The 16,828-nt window shown below is 37.9% G+C and overlaps 2 protein-coding genes and 1 long non-coding RNA gene across 4 annotated transcripts in view; 2 read left to right on the top strand and 1 right to left on the bottom strand.

Moving 5' to 3' along the window:
* Nucleotides 1-3,444, top strand: part of LOC113076197 (receptor-type tyrosine-protein phosphatase epsilon-like) — a 15,045-nt gene extending 11,601 nt beyond the window's left edge. The window contains exons 15-21 of the mRNA XM_026248861.1: nt 129-222; nt 318-394; nt 619-753; nt 1,025-1,150; nt 1,258-1,409; nt 1,579-1,714; nt 1,875-3,444. Of these exons, the coding sequence (XP_026104646.1) occupies nt 129-222; nt 318-394; nt 619-753; nt 1,025-1,150; nt 1,258-1,409; nt 1,579-1,714; nt 1,875-1,949 (795 nt within the window). The 3' untranslated portion in view covers nt 1,950-3,444. The remainder of the gene's footprint in view (nt 1-128; nt 223-317; nt 395-618; nt 754-1,024; nt 1,151-1,257; nt 1,410-1,578; nt 1,715-1,874) is intronic.
* LOC113076198 (uncharacterized) overlaps nt 1-5,615 on the bottom strand; it is a 5,848-nt gene extending 233 nt beyond the window's left edge. For both annotated transcript variants that reach the window (XR_003281130.1, XR_003281131.1), the window contains exons 1-2: nt 5,488-5,615; nt 611-735 (exon numbers count right to left, since the gene is read on the bottom strand). This is a non-coding gene — a long non-coding RNA (uncharacterized LOC113076198). The remainder of the gene's footprint in view (nt 1-610; nt 736-5,487) is intronic.
* LOC113076196 (BTB/POZ domain-containing protein KCTD3-like) lies at nt 3,612-16,828 on the top strand. Its single transcript, XM_026248859.1, is given in 20 exon segments — nt 3,612-3,975; nt 4,514-4,567; nt 4,910-4,955; nt 5,196-5,269; nt 5,360-5,418; nt 5,520-5,600; nt 5,707-5,862; nt 7,220-7,310; nt 7,384-7,574; nt 7,656-7,771; nt 7,860-7,947; nt 14,397-14,513; nt 14,598-14,768; nt 14,858-15,013; nt 15,113-15,209; nt 15,378-15,577; nt 15,660-15,798; nt 16,072-16,354; nt 16,356-16,500; nt 16,503-16,828. Coding segments are annotated over 20 exon segments (2,457 nt in total). The 5' UTR covers nt 3,612-3,904; the 3' UTR covers nt 16,625-16,828.

Below are 16,828 nucleotides of genomic sequence, written 5' to 3'. Positions count from 1 at the left end.
ACCACATTACACACATTCCAAGGATTTGCTAAGCAAGAGTATGGAATGGTCTCATGATTTACTATAAACATAAAATGCAAAAATAAAAAGTTATTTTTAACACATTGTTTTGTTTGGAATCTTCTTAGAAATTGACTAATGTCCGCATAATGAAGGAGAACATGAGAACCGGAAATCTTCCCGCCAACATGAGAAAGAACAGAGTACTGCAGATCATCCCATGTGAGAAGAGGGATATATATTTAGAGATACAGATTTAACATTTCAGTACTTTTTCTTTCTTTCTTTTTGTAATCAATATCCTGTCTTATTACTAGATGACTTCAACAGGGTAATATTATCTATGAAAAGAGGGCTAGAATTCACAGACTACATCAATGCATCTTTCATAGATGTAAGTATATGTTTCATAAAAAGTAAAAATATTGCCTATAATAAGAATACATTTATACATTATACAATAAAACAACTATTGGCTATGTTTACATACATGTTACATTACATGTTTTAATATATATATATATATATATATATATATATATATATATATATTAATTATATATATATATATAATTAAACAGAGCATTGGGAAATGTTCTCATGACTTTACCTTTGCAGGGTTATAGGAAGAAGGATTACTTTATAGCTACTCAGGCACCTTTAGCTCACACTGTGCAGGACTTCTGGCGAATGGTATGGGAGAGGAAGTGCCACTCTATTGTCATGCTGACTGAGCTGAAAGAGAGAGAGCAGGTATAGTTTATATTTATATTTGTAATATTTATATATTAATTAGTGCTGTCAACCGATTTATTGTGATTAATTGCATCCCAACTAAGTTTTTGTTAACATAATATATGTACGTGTACTGTTTATGTATTATGTATATATAAATACACACATACAGTATATATTTACATTATGTATATACATTTATATTCTATATAAATATAATTAATATATAAACATAACATATTTTTCTTTGTCCACAATTCCATGTCATGTCGGACAACTCCCACTGCAGGAGAAGTGCGTGCGTTACTGGCCAGCAGAGGGCAGCGTTTCATTTGGAGATTATGTACTGGAGCTGAAGAGAGACACACTCTGTGAGACTTTCAGCATTCGAGACATGCTGCTGTCATATGCATCAGTGAGTTAAATGTGCAGTGAATTTGACCTTTTTATGCTTCAACACACACTTCACTTAGGAGCTTCCTTTATTTTACACAAATTGAGGCTAAATTGAGCTGTTTGCAGGAAAAGCAGACCCGTCTAGTCAGACAGTTCCACTTCCATGGTTGGCCAGAGATTGGAATCCCATCAGACGGAAAGGGAATGATTGATATTATTGCTGCAGTGCAGAAACAACAGCAGCAATCTGGAAATAACCCTATAGTGGTGCATTGCAGGTACAAATACTCTCTCAATCACTCGCTCACTTACACACACACACACACACACACACCATATTGTTAAATATAATTTTTTTTCAAATTGTTCAGCAGCAATTTTTTGTATAAACTCTTTAAAACCTATCATAAAAGTATATTTTGTATTTTTGTGTTTGTGTGACATCAGTGCTGGTGCTGGTCGGACCGGAACCTTCATTGCCCTCAGCAACATCTTAGAGCGGGTCAAAGCCGAGGGGTTACTGGACGTATTCCAGACAGTGAAGAGTTTACGCACTCGGAGACCTCATATGGTCCAAACTGTGGTAAGAATGCAAAACACTGTGCATAATTCACATAGATCTGATGGCTTCACTGTTATGTAACAATATGAATAATTGTAATAATAATTAAAATAATAGAGTACATGTTTTGGCGTTTGACTGAGTGAATTATGATATAATGTATTTCCATTTGTCTTTTCAGGAACAATATGACTTCTGCTACAGAGTTGTGCAAGATTTTGTTGACATCTACTCAGACTATGCTAATTTTAAATGAGTGCAGCTTACCAACACACATTTATATTATATTTAAACTGGCTTGGTGACACTCCATGCACTTGACATTTACTATTCTTGTTATATGCAGTAGGGTAATATTTTGGATATGATCAGACTCCAGTGGCTTAACCACATCATGTCTTTTGTTACATTTGTGTAAGTATTAAGTATGAAATAAGTTTTTAGTTATTTTTAATATGACCATACTATTTAATTTGTACATTAACAAGTTTATTTTTTTATTTATAAATTGTGTTCTAGAAATTTGAAGCATTCCATTCTGAGTATTTGTTCCTTCTATTTATGTTCCAGCTTGATTCCCAGAAATATTTGCATGGGTGTGTGTGTACTAGTGTACTAAAATGAATTAAGATACTTCCAAATTTGAATTGTATAGCAATTCTTGGCCAGACTCTAATTTGCATCAGTCCTGATAAGTCACTAGTTGTACCATATACATGCTCTTCACCTTTCACATCACCTTCATAACCTGACTGAGATGTCCAACCACTTAATGAAACTTTAGCAGGCTTTAAAGTTTCTGTGATGATAATGCTGTTTATTCTTATGACTTCATAAGCCAATCAAATACCCAAGAGGCTACAACTGTGACAGAGATACGGATATGGATTTAACATACAACGTTCAAAGGAAATAGTAAAATCCATAATGATAATTTGGTTGAGGAATTAATAGATGCCATTTAGGGTTTAGTGAAACCTGTAAACTAACTGGAATAGTTTGTTTTCATTGTTCCCTACAAACACGATACCTTGTGTTTTGGTCTGCTTATTTGAACAAGGTCAGTGCTGAACACTGTGCTGTCACTGCAGTGTTACTACAACAGGGTGAGAAATTCTGGAGAAATTGAGGAAAGACGTATGCCTTAATACCGAATAACACCATTTTCTGCAATAAATGTTTCAGTCAATACTTGTGCCTGGGTGTGTGTGCAAATTTCTGTCTATTATTATACTATAGAAAGTTAATATAAGCAGTTTTTAGTAGTTGCACGCATACTAGTTTTGCAGGTCGTAATACATATTTCTGCAGTTGATATTGGTAATGCATAGTAGGTTTGTAGTGCACACTCCAAAAAACGTGTACGGTCAATTGTAATTACTTACAGCAATCTTTACCCATAAAGAAATAAATAAATAAAATAAATATAGGCTATATGTTTTTATGTTCACTTACATGAGCTGAAGACTCCCAGAACCTAATACTTTGTAAAATCAGTTTTATTTTACATCGACTGAGTCACCTCGCCTTGAGCACACATTTAAGTCACTAAACATATTGCTATGCTAATTATTATTAGTGGTCAATTGCATGACAGCTGGTCATGGAAGGATTGTGGTACTAATAAGTGGCGACCAGCTCCCTGTAGATTAAAAAGCGCCTTCATCTCATACTAGTGTATTTCAGTGTAACGTTACATGTCCTTTTATATTTTAAGTGATGTTCATTTCTTTATTTGTAAAACCTTAGTAAGTAGCCAAAAAAAAAAGAAAGAAAAAAAAAAAAGTAGCCTATACCTTTAAGACTGTGTAGATGAGATGTTCAGCTTTCTCCTCAAGACACACTCCCAAAACACTGGAACACTGGGCGTGGTCTGCGTCCTGTGTCAGGAACGACGCTGCTCGATTGGCTGACGTTCTGATGAGTCCACAACGTTCTAGCATCGCTCTATGGCGTCCACAACACTGAACGTAGCGTTCCCAAGTCCCATAGGCTACAGAAAAGGGCCTTTGATAGTTGAAGGCCGTGTTTTGAGTTGTTTATTAAAGCTCTGAGTATGGAGAACACTGTGTACGAACAGTTCCATCTCACACGTCCTTCTGGTGACGCATAATTTATCGCGGGGTCGTGAGGAAGATTAAAGAGAATCTTGAGGAATCGATGCACAAACTGGATAATCAAATCGCGTGTATAACTGTTCGGAATTAGACGATGGCTGGAATTGGGAACAGTTCAACACCTGGAATGGGTGACATCATCCAGCTGAATGTCGGAGGAACGAGGTATGCTGACGTCATGACTTCTTTACGCGAACTCGAAGTCAAAACAGTTTTATTTGAGATCAAAGGCTACGTCAACGTGAAGAGGATTTTGACTTTGATATGACGTAATCAGCGTTACGGTACACAAAGTGTGTCCGTTAACCATGCCTTAAGCTATAAAGCACATCATTTTGAGCTCAGACTACACATCTTGAACCTAACCACAACTATTATTGCGTCAATGGGACTAAATCTTTTCAGTTCCTCAGCTTCCAAATGCTTGACTACAGGATGTCATCATAACCTCCAAAACCCCCTAAACTACCACCATAATGAAACATACATGTATAAACAGAAGAAACACCCTAATAGAAGTAACAAATTCCCCCGTGATAGCATGGTTACTTAAGTTACTATAATAAAACTGTGCATTAAAAATATTATAAATACATGAAATCTTCTTACTGTAACAATAACTGTTCTAGTTCTAGCTCACTGAGTGAAATAAAATGACTTAAAAAAATTGATTGTATCAATAATCCTATCTACATATTTTCAGATTTAGCACATCAAGGCAGACTCTGACATGGATTCCTGACTCATTCTTCTCAAGGTAAGATAAGATTGTCTGAAGCAGGGCCATAGCATGTTGTTTTTCTGCTCTTTTTTTTTTTCTGACTGGGGGGAAGTTTTGAGTTCTGTAAGTTGCAGTATGCTACATACATAAGTATGAAAAGTTAAAAAAAGTGTGACTTGTCATAATATAAACACTATATAGATCATCCAGAATTATCTTCTTTGTGTGTGTGTGTGTGTGTGTGTGTGTGTGTGTGTGTGTGTGTGTATATATATATATATATATATATATATATATATATATATATATATATATATATTATATGTTTATATACTAAACCTCTATCCATTCTTCTCTGTCCATGTTTTTTGTGCTCAGTTTACTTAGTGGAAGAATATCAACACTTCGGGATGAAACTGGAGCTGTGAGTAAAGTCCTGAAAAGCAGTTTTATCTACTTTTTTTGATGGTTTTGTTTTTAATGTAAGCATACCAAAAAAATAAATAATAATAATAATAATAATAATATTAATAATAATAATGAATGAATATTAAATAACCATGTTTTGTGTGTTCTTTGTTAAAAATAATTTAAGTTTTCCAGAAGCAAACAAATTAGAAATGTATCCAGCTCTGAAAGAGATCTCTCTTTTTTTTCCTATAAGATATTTATTGACAGAGACCCAACAGCTTTTGCCCCCATTTTAAACTTTCTTCGAACAAAAGAATTGGACTTGAGGTGAGACATAACATATACTTATTTGTTATCCATTACATATCCCAAAAATATATAGTTTATTGTGTGTAATCCCCATGCTTTCTCTGATAGGGGGGTTAACATAAGTATCCTTCGACATGAAGCCGAGTTCTATGGTATTACCCCCTTAGGTATGTAATAGAAAAAGAAATGTGACTGAATTAGGTGCAGCACCTAATTTATGCATGTATACATCTTACCTTACATCTCTGTTTGTCACTGATATGGTCAGTCCGACGCTTACTGCTTTGTGAAGAACTGGAGCGATCGTCATGTGGAAGTGTGTTGTTTCATGGCTACCTCCCTCCACCAGGTAGGTTGAGAGTAGATCTGTGGAAGATAGAGGAAAAGCAGTCACCATTTCATCCTCTGTGCCAAATATAACAGATCAGGATGAGGCTGGTATCTTTGTCCTTCAGCTCTCCCAGCGCGGAGCAGTGCCGGAGGGCAGGGTGCAGCTGTTGCAGGTCCAGAGGAGCGCTCGGGCCCCAGTGGCGCAGAGGGGGGTTACCCTCGTTCTTGCCCTCAGTCTTCTCTCCCTGGACCTTCTGGAGCAGATGGACCTCAAAGACTGGGTGAGTAAAAACGGTGCAGTTACTTCTGTGGTTACACTGAAACTTAGATGATTAAAGATGCTGTGCAAAAAAAGATATATTACATGTATGTATGTATATAAAAATACTTAAAGAAGATAAAAGAATCACCACTGACTAAGAGTATGATCTCACATATTTGTGTTAACAGTTTTAATGAACCATGTTATAGAATACTTTCATAAATGCATTGTGGATTTTGAAAGCTGTATTAGATGCAGCAGTAGAGAGTACAGAGAACATTAGAACTGGGTTGGTTGTAGCTGTCTCAAAGCAGACTGGAGAATAACATGTGCTCCATTCTGGTATGGGCATGTGGGGGGAGGGGTTGGGGTGCCATGAAGACAAAGTATTCCCCTTATAAGCAGTAGTGCAGTAGGCAGGGTGAGGTCATCTTAAAAGGCCTTTTATATCCTCTGTGCCCAGTGAAGTCATGTGAGAAGAATGATGAGAAAGAGATGGGGAAAACAAGTTAATGGACAGGCCTTCCTTTTATAACCATTTTTATTGCATTTTGGTGCATTTATTTATCCCAGGGCAAAATGTACTGAGCCAAAATCACAGAGAATTTGGATAATAATTTTATAAAAATTGACAGAACAACAGAAAAACAGAAAAACATTGAAATATGTGTTTACATAGGATTTGTTATAATGGTACAAAAAGAAGTGTTTAGCAAAAAAAAAAAAAAAAAAATCCAAGTGCACACATCCAGTAAGCAAAAAGCTCAATGTGGGTGCTCCACCAAACCAGAATTTGAACCAAAAATTCAAAGTAGACACACAACAGCTCCAGAGATAGAACAATATATTTTTATGTTCTCAACACATGAGCTTGTTGTATTATCATATTATAACTGTGTTTTGTTCTTTTTGTGTTTTTGCATAAACTTGAAAAATTACTTAATAATATATTAATTAAAATTCTACTAACAAATATTACTGGGTCCACTCAACTGAATGTTTTTATGTTAATTACTTTCTTTGATGAATCCATGATGATTTTTTTTTAACCAACCAACCAAACAGTGAGTGTCTGTTAATTTACATATAAATGAAATCAATGGATAGTTTACACAAAAATGAAAATTCTGTGATTTAAAATCTGTTTACACATCCTCAAGTTGTTCCAAACCCATATCGATTCATTCTTTATTTTAGCACACACACAAAAAAGATGTTTTGATGAATATGAGTAAACAAACAATTTACCGTAACCATTGACTTCCATAGTATTTATTTCCATACTACAGAAGTCAATGGCTACCATCAACATTTCAGCCTACTTGTGTATCAACATATTGAGGTATTGTTTTGGATTTTTTTTTATATTACAACAGGATCACCAGTGGACCCTAGGAAGGTGCTGATTGTCGCTGGCCATCATAACTGGATTGTAGCTGCTTATGCACATTTTGTAATTTGCTACAGGTAAAGCTACAGACCACACTTTGAAATGTAAAATAATAAGGGTTATACTCACCAGACTGGGATGGTTCTTTAGGATAAAGGAATCAACCGGCTGGCAGCAGGTGTTTTCCAGCCCTTACTTGGACTGGGCCATTGAGCGGGTGGCCCTCAATGCAAAAGTTGTTGGTGGCCCACATGGAGATAAAGACAAGATGGTGGCAGCATCATCAGAGAGCAGCATTATATTGTGGAGTATTCAGGATGGAGGGAGCGGAAGTGAAATAGGTAGAAGGACAGAACAAAAATGAAATGCGCAGTCACTCATGTGTGTCGATTTAAAGATAATGTTTATCTGTCTTTGTAAAGGTGTGTTCAGTCTTGGAGTACCAGTTGACTCTCTGTTCTTCATTGGGAGTCAGCTGGTTGCCACCAGTCACACGGGGAAGGTAGGAGTGTGGAACGCTGTCACCCAGCACTGGCAGGTAAAGCAATTTCACTTTTATACTACATTCAGACATATTATCACTGTTCATATTTGATAACTTCATTTGCAATACATCACTTGTACAGGTGCAGGATGTAGTGCCCATCACGAGCTGCGACACTGCTGGCTCCTTCCTCTTGCTGGGCTGTAACAACGGCTCAGTTTACTATATTGGTAAGCTGCTCATCTTCTCCTGGATTGCATTGAATTCATTTTTATATGACGTGAGTGGTTAATGAGATGTGCAACCGGAAGTACCAGAATCAGTGTTGAAAACGTAATTACGATTTCATAAAGGCATCAGTGTACAGTGTAATTCATTTTACAGAGCAAATAGGTTAAAAAGTCTTATGCAATTCATCCTCCTAATGCAGTGCTGTGATCCACGTGTGTTTGATTTTTTTGTGAGATTTTGGTGTAGGGAAATGCAGCCTTATAAGATGTCATTTTAATTACTATATACACTAGCATTCAAAAGTTTGGGGTCAGTAAAAGTTTTGTTAAATAAATGAATACTTAGTAAGGATGCATTAAAATGATCAGTAAAGATATTTAGGGTTACATATATTAGGGCTGTGCAAAAAATCGAATGCGATTTTCATGCACATCTCATCAGTAAAGACGCTCCTGTAATTAGAAGTATATCTCCCAGCACGTGCGTTCAGATCATGGTTGCCAGGTTTTCACAACAAATCCTGCTCGGTTGCTTCTCAAAACTAGTCCAAAACTAGCCCAATCGCGTTTCAAGGAGGTTCCCTGATAAAAAATTGCTTTCCGGGGTTAAAATTTAAGTTTTATGGCATGGTTGCCTTGGTAAAGTTCGCATTTTAGGGGCTAAATATCACGTTATTTCTATTGGGGTCACTTCCACCCGCGGACATGAAAAACAACCACAGACTTGGCAACATTGGTTAGCATTTACTACACCAAGCCGTAATTCACTGACAATCTACACCAAATCGATTTAAAAATCGGTGGCGATTCTTTGTCGATTTTGAAAGCAATTTTGAGTTAGTTGTCGGTAGACTACGGCTCTGTGTAGTAACTGCCGCTCCACCTGAACCATTGTTGCCAAGTCTGCGATTGTTTTTCATGTCCGCGGATCAAAGGAAACCCAATACCAATAACGTGATATTTAGCCCCTAAAATGCGAATTTTACCAAGACAACCATGCCAAAAAGCAAAACGTATATTTTAACCCCGGGAAGTATTTGTTTTTTATCTGGGAACCTCCTGGAATCGCGAATAGTTTTGGACTAGTTTTGAGAAGTAACAGGGCAGGATTTGTTGTGAAAACCTGGCAACCCTGATCTGAACGCACGTGCTGGAGATAATACTTCCAATTAAAGGAGCGTTTTTACTGATGAGATGTGCATGAGAATCGCATTCGATTTTTTTGCACAGCCCTAACATATATTTATATTTCAAATGAAAGCTGTTTTGTGACCATTCTATTTATCAAAGAATCATGAAAACAATGTATCATAGTATTAAAGGGATAGTTCACACAAAAATGAAAATTATGTCATTAATGACTCAACCTCATGTCGTTCCAAACCCTTGAGACCTCCGTTTATCTTCCGAACACAGTTTAAGATATTTTAGATTTAGTCAGAGATAGGGCTGGGATAAACGATTATTTTTTAAACGATTAATCTAGCGATTATTTTTTCGATGTATGGATTAATCTAACGATTAATTTTTACAGACTGATTCGATTTAGATTATCTCCCCATTAATTGACTACTAACAATTTATACATGTTGATTTACATATCTGAATGAAAAAAACATGAATTCCTTAACATTGCAATATATGTTTATTGCTCTTAAAATTAAAAAATAAAAGACTGACTAAGAATGCATTACTTTGCACTTGTATAGAGATAGCATTCAATAAAACCTTGAAGCCTTGAAAACACATAGCTTACTAAAACAAGCTTACTGAACACATAGGGCCTAGCTTACTGAAAAAAAGTTCTTCTTTCAGATGAAAATAACAACAACTTGATGTCTAGCATTCAATAAAAAAAGTTCACCCAAAATACTTGTTTAGAGCAATTGAAAGAATACCATAACCCATGTAAACATTAGGGCTTTAAGCCAATACAGAGAGTGCTTTTCAAAAAAAAAAAATAATAATAATAACAGTGGGAGCCAGCAGCCTGTCATGGAGAAAAAAAAAATCTCCGAATGCCCCACGTGAAACTTTGGCGTTCCGCCCTTTTTCTATTGTGTCTAATGATTTTGGTTAATATGCACGAGGGGGAGAAAGAGAGAGAGAGAGCAAGACAGCGCTCGTGTAGTTTGAAGACTGTGAGTGCGCGAGCGCGCGTGAAACTTTGGTGTTTCGCCCTTTTTCTATCGTGTTTAATGATTTTTCTTAATATGCACAAGGGAGAGAGAGAGAGCAAGAAGCGCTCGTGTTGTTTGAAGACTGTGAGTGCGTGCAGCCGGGGCTCTCTCTCGTACGCGCCCTGTCAGGCGCACCAGTCATTCTATTCTACATCACTCACCGATCAAATAAGGCTTTGACAGCCGCCCAAAAAAAAGATCAATGCAGAAAAACCCCTGGGTTGGTTATATAACGTTGGACAGAATGTTGATCCGGCCATCGCATATATTCAGCGCACATAAGGTAAACGTTTGCAAAGTTTTTTTAGAGAAATAAAAACAGGTCAACGAATCGATGTGTATAATTTGTGTCAACGTATTTTTTGCGTCGACGTCATCGATGACCTCGACGCGTTGTCCCAGCCCTAGTCAGAGAGTTTTCTGTCCCTCCATTGAAAGTGTGTGTACGGTATACTGTCCATGTCCAGAAAGTTTAGAAAAACATCATTAAAGTAGTTCATGTGACGTCAGAGGGTCAGTTAGAATTTTTTGAAGCATTGAAAATAAGTTTTGGTCCAAAAATAGCAAAAACTACAACTTTATACAGAATTGTCTTATTTTCAGTGTCTCTTGTGAGTGCATTCAAAACACAGCAGTTTAGTGATACTCGGTTTGCGAACTAATCAATCGACGTAACCGGATCTTCTTGAACCAGTTCACCAAATCGAACTGAATCATTTGAAACGGTTCACGTCTCCAATACGCATTAATCCACAATTGACTTAAGCTGTTAACTTTTTTAACGTGGCTGACACTCCCTCTGGGCCCTATCTTGCACCCAGCGCAATTGACTTTGTACACCCACGCATGTGTCATTCCTATTTTGCACCCGCGCAAAGCGCGCTTTTCCCTCCACAGAAGCACGTCGCTAAACTAGTGAATGAACTTGCGCTCCCTGGGCGGTTCAGCGCAAAAAAGGAGGCGTGTTCCGGCGCAAACGATCCCTGGTGCTATTTTGTTGTTCCATTAAACAATTGCGCCACTGACCAGAAAAAACCTAGTCTAAAGTCAGTGGCGCGTTGCGCGTTGTTCATTATGCTATTTTAAGGGCGCATGCTTGACCATAATGTATAGCGTGCACAACGCGCATACACTTTGCTCATGTAATCTACACAGATGCAACAGTTATTTTTGCAAATCATAAATTGTTACACTAAAAAAATATTAACACATGAGATGACGGAAATCATTGTGGTGTGCCACGAAGATGTGAAAAAAATAGGCATAAAACTAGCTCACAAATTATTCAGGCTAATTATTCTCCCATCCCCATACAACACAACTTCTCTGTCTTTCACTGCTCTTACAAGAACATCAGTCTCCTCGGCTGTGAACCGCTCCTGGCGTGCGCCTGGTAAATACGCCATAATAATAGCAATCCATAATGGAACCTGCGCACCTGCTTTTAAAGGGAATGTTGGATGACGCTCTGATTGGTTTATTTCACGTTACGCCCAAACCACACCTATGAATAATGAAGCTACTTCAGACCAACCCATTTTAGATTTGCGCCGGGCGCAAGAGCCAATTATCCCGCCGGGAAAATAGCAACAGCGCCGAGACCCGCCCACAAAGTTACTTGCGCTTCGCGCTTTGACACTTGCGTTTCAGATCGTTAAAATAGGGCCCTCTGAGTTAAAATAAACCAATACAGTACACTGACTGCTGTGAAGAGAGAACTGAAGATGAACGCCGAGCCGAGCCAGATAATGAAAGAACTTGTTCTTTTGGTGATTTTTGGATGTATTTTCGATGCTTCAAAAAATTCTAACTGACCCTCTGATTAGGGCTGGGATAAACAATTATTTTTTAAACAATTAATCTAGCGATAAATTTTTCGATGCATCGATTAATCTAACGATTAATTTTTTCAGACCGATTCGATTTTGATTATATCCCCATTAATTGACTACTAACAATTTATACATGTTGATTTACATATCTGAATGAAAAAAAAACATGAATTCCTTAACATTGCAATATGTTTATTGCTCTTAAAATAAAGCAGCCGGGGCTCTCTCTCATACGCGCCCTGTCATTCTACATCACTCACTGATCAAATAAAGCTTTGACAGCCACCAAAAAAAAAGATCAATGCAGAAAAAACCCTGGATTGGTGGTATAACGTTGGACAGAATGTTGATCCGGCCATCTTGTATATTCAGCGCACATAAGGTAAACGTTTTGCTAACATTTTTTAGAGAAATAAAAACAGGTCGACGAATCAATGCGCATATTTTGCATCGACATATTTTTTGCGTCAACGTCATCATTGACCTCGATGCGTTGTCCCAGCCCTACCTCTGATGTCACATGGACTACTTTGATGATGTTTTTATTACCTTACTGGACATGGACAGTATGGACAGAATCATTAATGACATAATTTTCATTTTTCGCTGAACTAACACTTTAACTGAAAACAGTTGTGCTGTATTGACCAATATGGGTTTTTCTATAACCGATGCCGGTGCCGATGTTTAGAGGTCAGGGTCAGCCAATGGCCGATATGTTCTGCTGTTTTTTAGGGCCATAATTTATTGAACACGGACTTGAACTATCTCTCGAATCTTAATTTTGTGCACTGCATGGTATTAAAGCTAAATATTTATCTAAAGTTAACCAAACAAATCAATAATCTGACCAAGTAGTAAATATATAAAACGGGTAAAAAAAGCATTTTTAAAGCATTTTTCAATCAGAATTTTTCAAGTTTGTTGGAACATAAGTTTAAATTTAAATCTACATTTAAATAAAATAAATACAACTTTATAAATAAAAATCATTTAAACATGAAAAAAATATATAAAAAATTTATATATAAAAATAAATAATAGTAGTGCTGCAAAACAACCAGCAACATTTGTGTTTGGTGTAAATGACAGAAAATCTAAAGTGCATTGATTCAAACTTACATTGCAGTCTGTTCATTATTAAAAAATATGTACAGTCAAAAGTACAATCAAAGTACAGTCAACCAAACATAAAATGTTACACTGGTCAGTATAAATAGACCTTATACCGGTCCACTCGTTTTTGCTCATGTGAAGAGGATTATCTTTTCCATCTATGTGCGAATGCGTGTAAAGTACAAGCCTAGTTTACATAAAAAATAAATGAATTGTAGTTTAACATTCAAATACATTGCGAATATGGAAACATTTGGATTGGACCTTCTCTCCATGCACAGTGAAATTCTCAGACTCCGATACAGGAAAAATAAAACAGAACATATAACATTGGTGCTAATTCAATAAAATTCAAGTTTATTTGTAAAGTGCTTTTTACGATACAAATCATTATAAAGCAACTTTACAGAAAATAAAGTTTCTACAATATTTAGTAGAGTAGCTTACAGCTTGCTAATATGTTAGCAAGAAGGCTGCTTATAGTTTTTGACTATTGTCCTTAAAGTTAACTGCAAGTAAGCGAATCTTTAACCAGCTGTATCAATATGCCAGTCCCCAATGGTTCCATGCTATTTGTTTTTTCTTTCACTAAGTGAAGCAACACATCATAGTTTACTAGTAATATTTAGTAAATATATGTCCATAGGACTTTGAAATATCAGAATTTAAGCCTTACCTGTTGTTGATTCTTCCAAAAGGTTTGGCTTGGGGTCCTTCATATGTGGCAGCAACACTTTTCACTGCACCAATAACACAGGGCTGCCCGCAGACATGCCTGACTTTAAATGGGCGCTACTAAACACGGATATCGGTCGATGCTGATATATAAAAAAAATAAATAAAAAAAAAGGCAAATATCGGCCTGATAAATCAGCCACTTGATCGACCTCTAGTTGTCCTTAATATTTTTATGGAAAACAATGTTGTTATTAAGCAGCACAACTGTTTTCAACAGTTAATACTAATAAATGTAAATGTAATGTAACAATAATGTCATGGATGGATCATGTGACAATGAAGACTGAAGAAATGAGTGCTGAAAAAAAATCAGCTTATGTTTTAAAATATATTAAAATAGATATTGTATTATAATTACTAAAAACATTACTGTTTCTAATCCATTCTGAAACATAAAATATGTTGAACTGTAGTGTGTATGAACTTTTTTATAATTAAACGTACATTTGAAATGCATTAAACTCACTTTACATTTCAAATGTCACCACTATAACATTTGAAATACCTCTAATATGTCCACGTTATATGTTAAATGAGAAGACGAAAAAAAAAAAACAGCTAACCATATTCTCTTCACTCTCAGACATGCAGAAGTTTCCACTGAGAATGAAGGACAATGACTTGTTGGTGACAGAGCTGTACCACGACCCATCGAACGATGCCATCACGGCCCTCAGTGTCTACCTGACTCCTAAAACCAGTATGTCCAAAGATGGTTAACTAGCCTCACCAAGATGAATGAAGTGGTTAGTGTGGTCAGTCACTGATCTCACTGTGTTTGCAGGTGTGAGTGGGAACTGGATTGAGATAGCCTATGGAACCAGCTCAGGGGCCGTGCGTGTCATCGTGCAGCATCCAGAGACCGTTGGATCTGGTCCTCAGCTCTTCCAGACCTTCACTGTCCATCGCAGCCCTGTCACTAAGATTATGCTCTCTGAAAAGCACTTAGTTTCAGGTAAAAACGACTATATGACGATATAGGACGATATAACTCAAAATGGTGGTGGAGTACAGGTCTGTAATTTCAGCCTGTTTTTGTTGAAGTGTGTGCTGACAATAATCACGTACGCACGTGGACGGTGACACGCTTCAGAGGCATGATCTCTACTCAGCCAGGATCTACTCCCCTGGCCTCCTTTAAGATCATCTCACTGGAGGAGACCGAGAGCCACAGCAGCTATTCCTCCGGCAATGACATTGGTGAGAGTCTTGCCTTATATCGGTTCACTTAGAACTGAAAAGCTGCTATTGTCCTAACATAGTCAGTTAAATATCACTTCATCTACTGTTTCCATTCAGGCCCATTTGGAGAGAGAGATGACCAACAGGTGTTCATTCAGAAAGTCATTCCTATTACCAACAAACTCTTTGTTCGTCTCTCCTCTACAGGAAAAAGGTACATTTTGAGACACGTTTAATTCTTAAACAAGGTGCACACTGCATAATAAGCTTACTAAATATCTCATGATTTAGTGTTGCTATTCATGGGTATTTAGAGTACTATTAAAAAGACTCATTCCAAACCTGTATGTTTTGTGGATTTATTTTTATACCTGTATTTCAGGATCTGTGAGGTGCAGGCTGTAGATGGCACCACCATCACATGTTTTACAGTGCGAGAGTGTGAAGGCTCGAGCCGCATGGGATCCAGACCCCGCCGTTACCTCTTCACTGGCCATGCCAACGGCAGCATTCAGATGTGGGACCTCACCACTGCCATGGACACGGTCAACAAGAGTGACGACAAAGCCAAGCGGGAACCAGGTCTGATTATTACTGTGGACAAAATAAGGACAATAAATTGTCGGGTTTGATAAAGTTGTGAAATGATGTTACCTGTCTGCAGAGGTGGGAGGTCCAACTGAGGAGGAGCTGCTGAAGCTGCTTGACCAATGTGATTTGAGCACATCTCGCTGTGCCACGCCCAACATCAGCCCCGCCCCCTCCGTACTGCAGCACAGCCGGCTGCGAGAGTCCTGCTCCAGGTACTGCAGTCCAAAAGCTTATTCACAAGTCTGGATTTTTTAAACAAAACTCTGACTCTGACTCTGGCTCAAAATTTCACATGAGCTACTTTTATGTTTTTTTTTTGGCCTTGGTCGCTATGAGAAGTTGTATGAAAAAAATCTGCAGAAATATCAATTCACAAGTAATATTGTAAACAAGTAATGCCAAAATTGTAATTCTTGGGTAAACTAATCCTTTGTTAATGTTCTTAATGAATTTTAAGATTAAATGTTATTTTGTCATTTCTACAGTCTTCAGCTGCAGGCTCAGGAGCCCATCGCTGAGACGGCCACCTATGGAGCCTTGCAGCCGTATCGAGAAAGCCCCTTGCTCGCCCGTGCTCGACGCACAGAGAGCTTCCACAGCTACAGAGACTTCCACAGCTTAAACCTGACCAAGGCCCTGCTGGAGAACCACGGACAATGTGGACCCATGGAGGACGAGAACAACGCTGAGGACCCAGACAAAAGGAACTCTACCATGGATCTCTGGGGGTCCAGATCATCTGAAACCCAGTCTGCAGCCGCACGCAAACCCCCCAGACAGCCCCGGAGACCAGCAGCGAAGGGCCCATTTGATGGAGGAAGGGGCTGCTGACTTTAGAACGGATGGAGCTAGGAGGAGGGGTGCATTTGAAGCTAATTTTCTAAGCAGGAAAAAGGGCCCTCCGGTTCCACAGCTGAGCCCCCACCTGCAGGAGCTGATGGAGGGGGCAGCGACTCGTCCAGCACCGCCTCACCCTCGCCAACTAAAGTGTCCACATCTCCACGCCATCGCAAGGCTCCTGACGCAGCATGTGAGTGATGGCTTACACAGATTTGTCATACGCAGACAACGTACCAAATACAAGTAATCAATGACAGGGAAAAAGAAAGCAGATGAATGGATGATTTCAAAGTGAAGTGTTTCAGAAGGTGGATGTGAAGGTCTGGCAGGACGGCAGCTGGCAGCTAAAAAAACTCACTCACTGTGGACAGATTTAAAGGGAAATGCACAACACAAATGCCA

The sequence above is a fragment of the Carassius auratus genome, unplaced genomic scaffold (genome assembly GCF_003368295.1).
Source record: "Carassius auratus strain Wakin unplaced genomic scaffold, ASM336829v1 scaf_tig00019290, whole genome shotgun sequence".
Classification (NCBI taxonomy): domain Eukaryota; kingdom Metazoa; phylum Chordata; class Actinopteri; order Cypriniformes; family Cyprinidae; genus Carassius; species Carassius auratus.
Note: the sequence above shows the minus strand (reverse complement) of the source record. Positions and strands in the feature narration are given on the sequence as shown.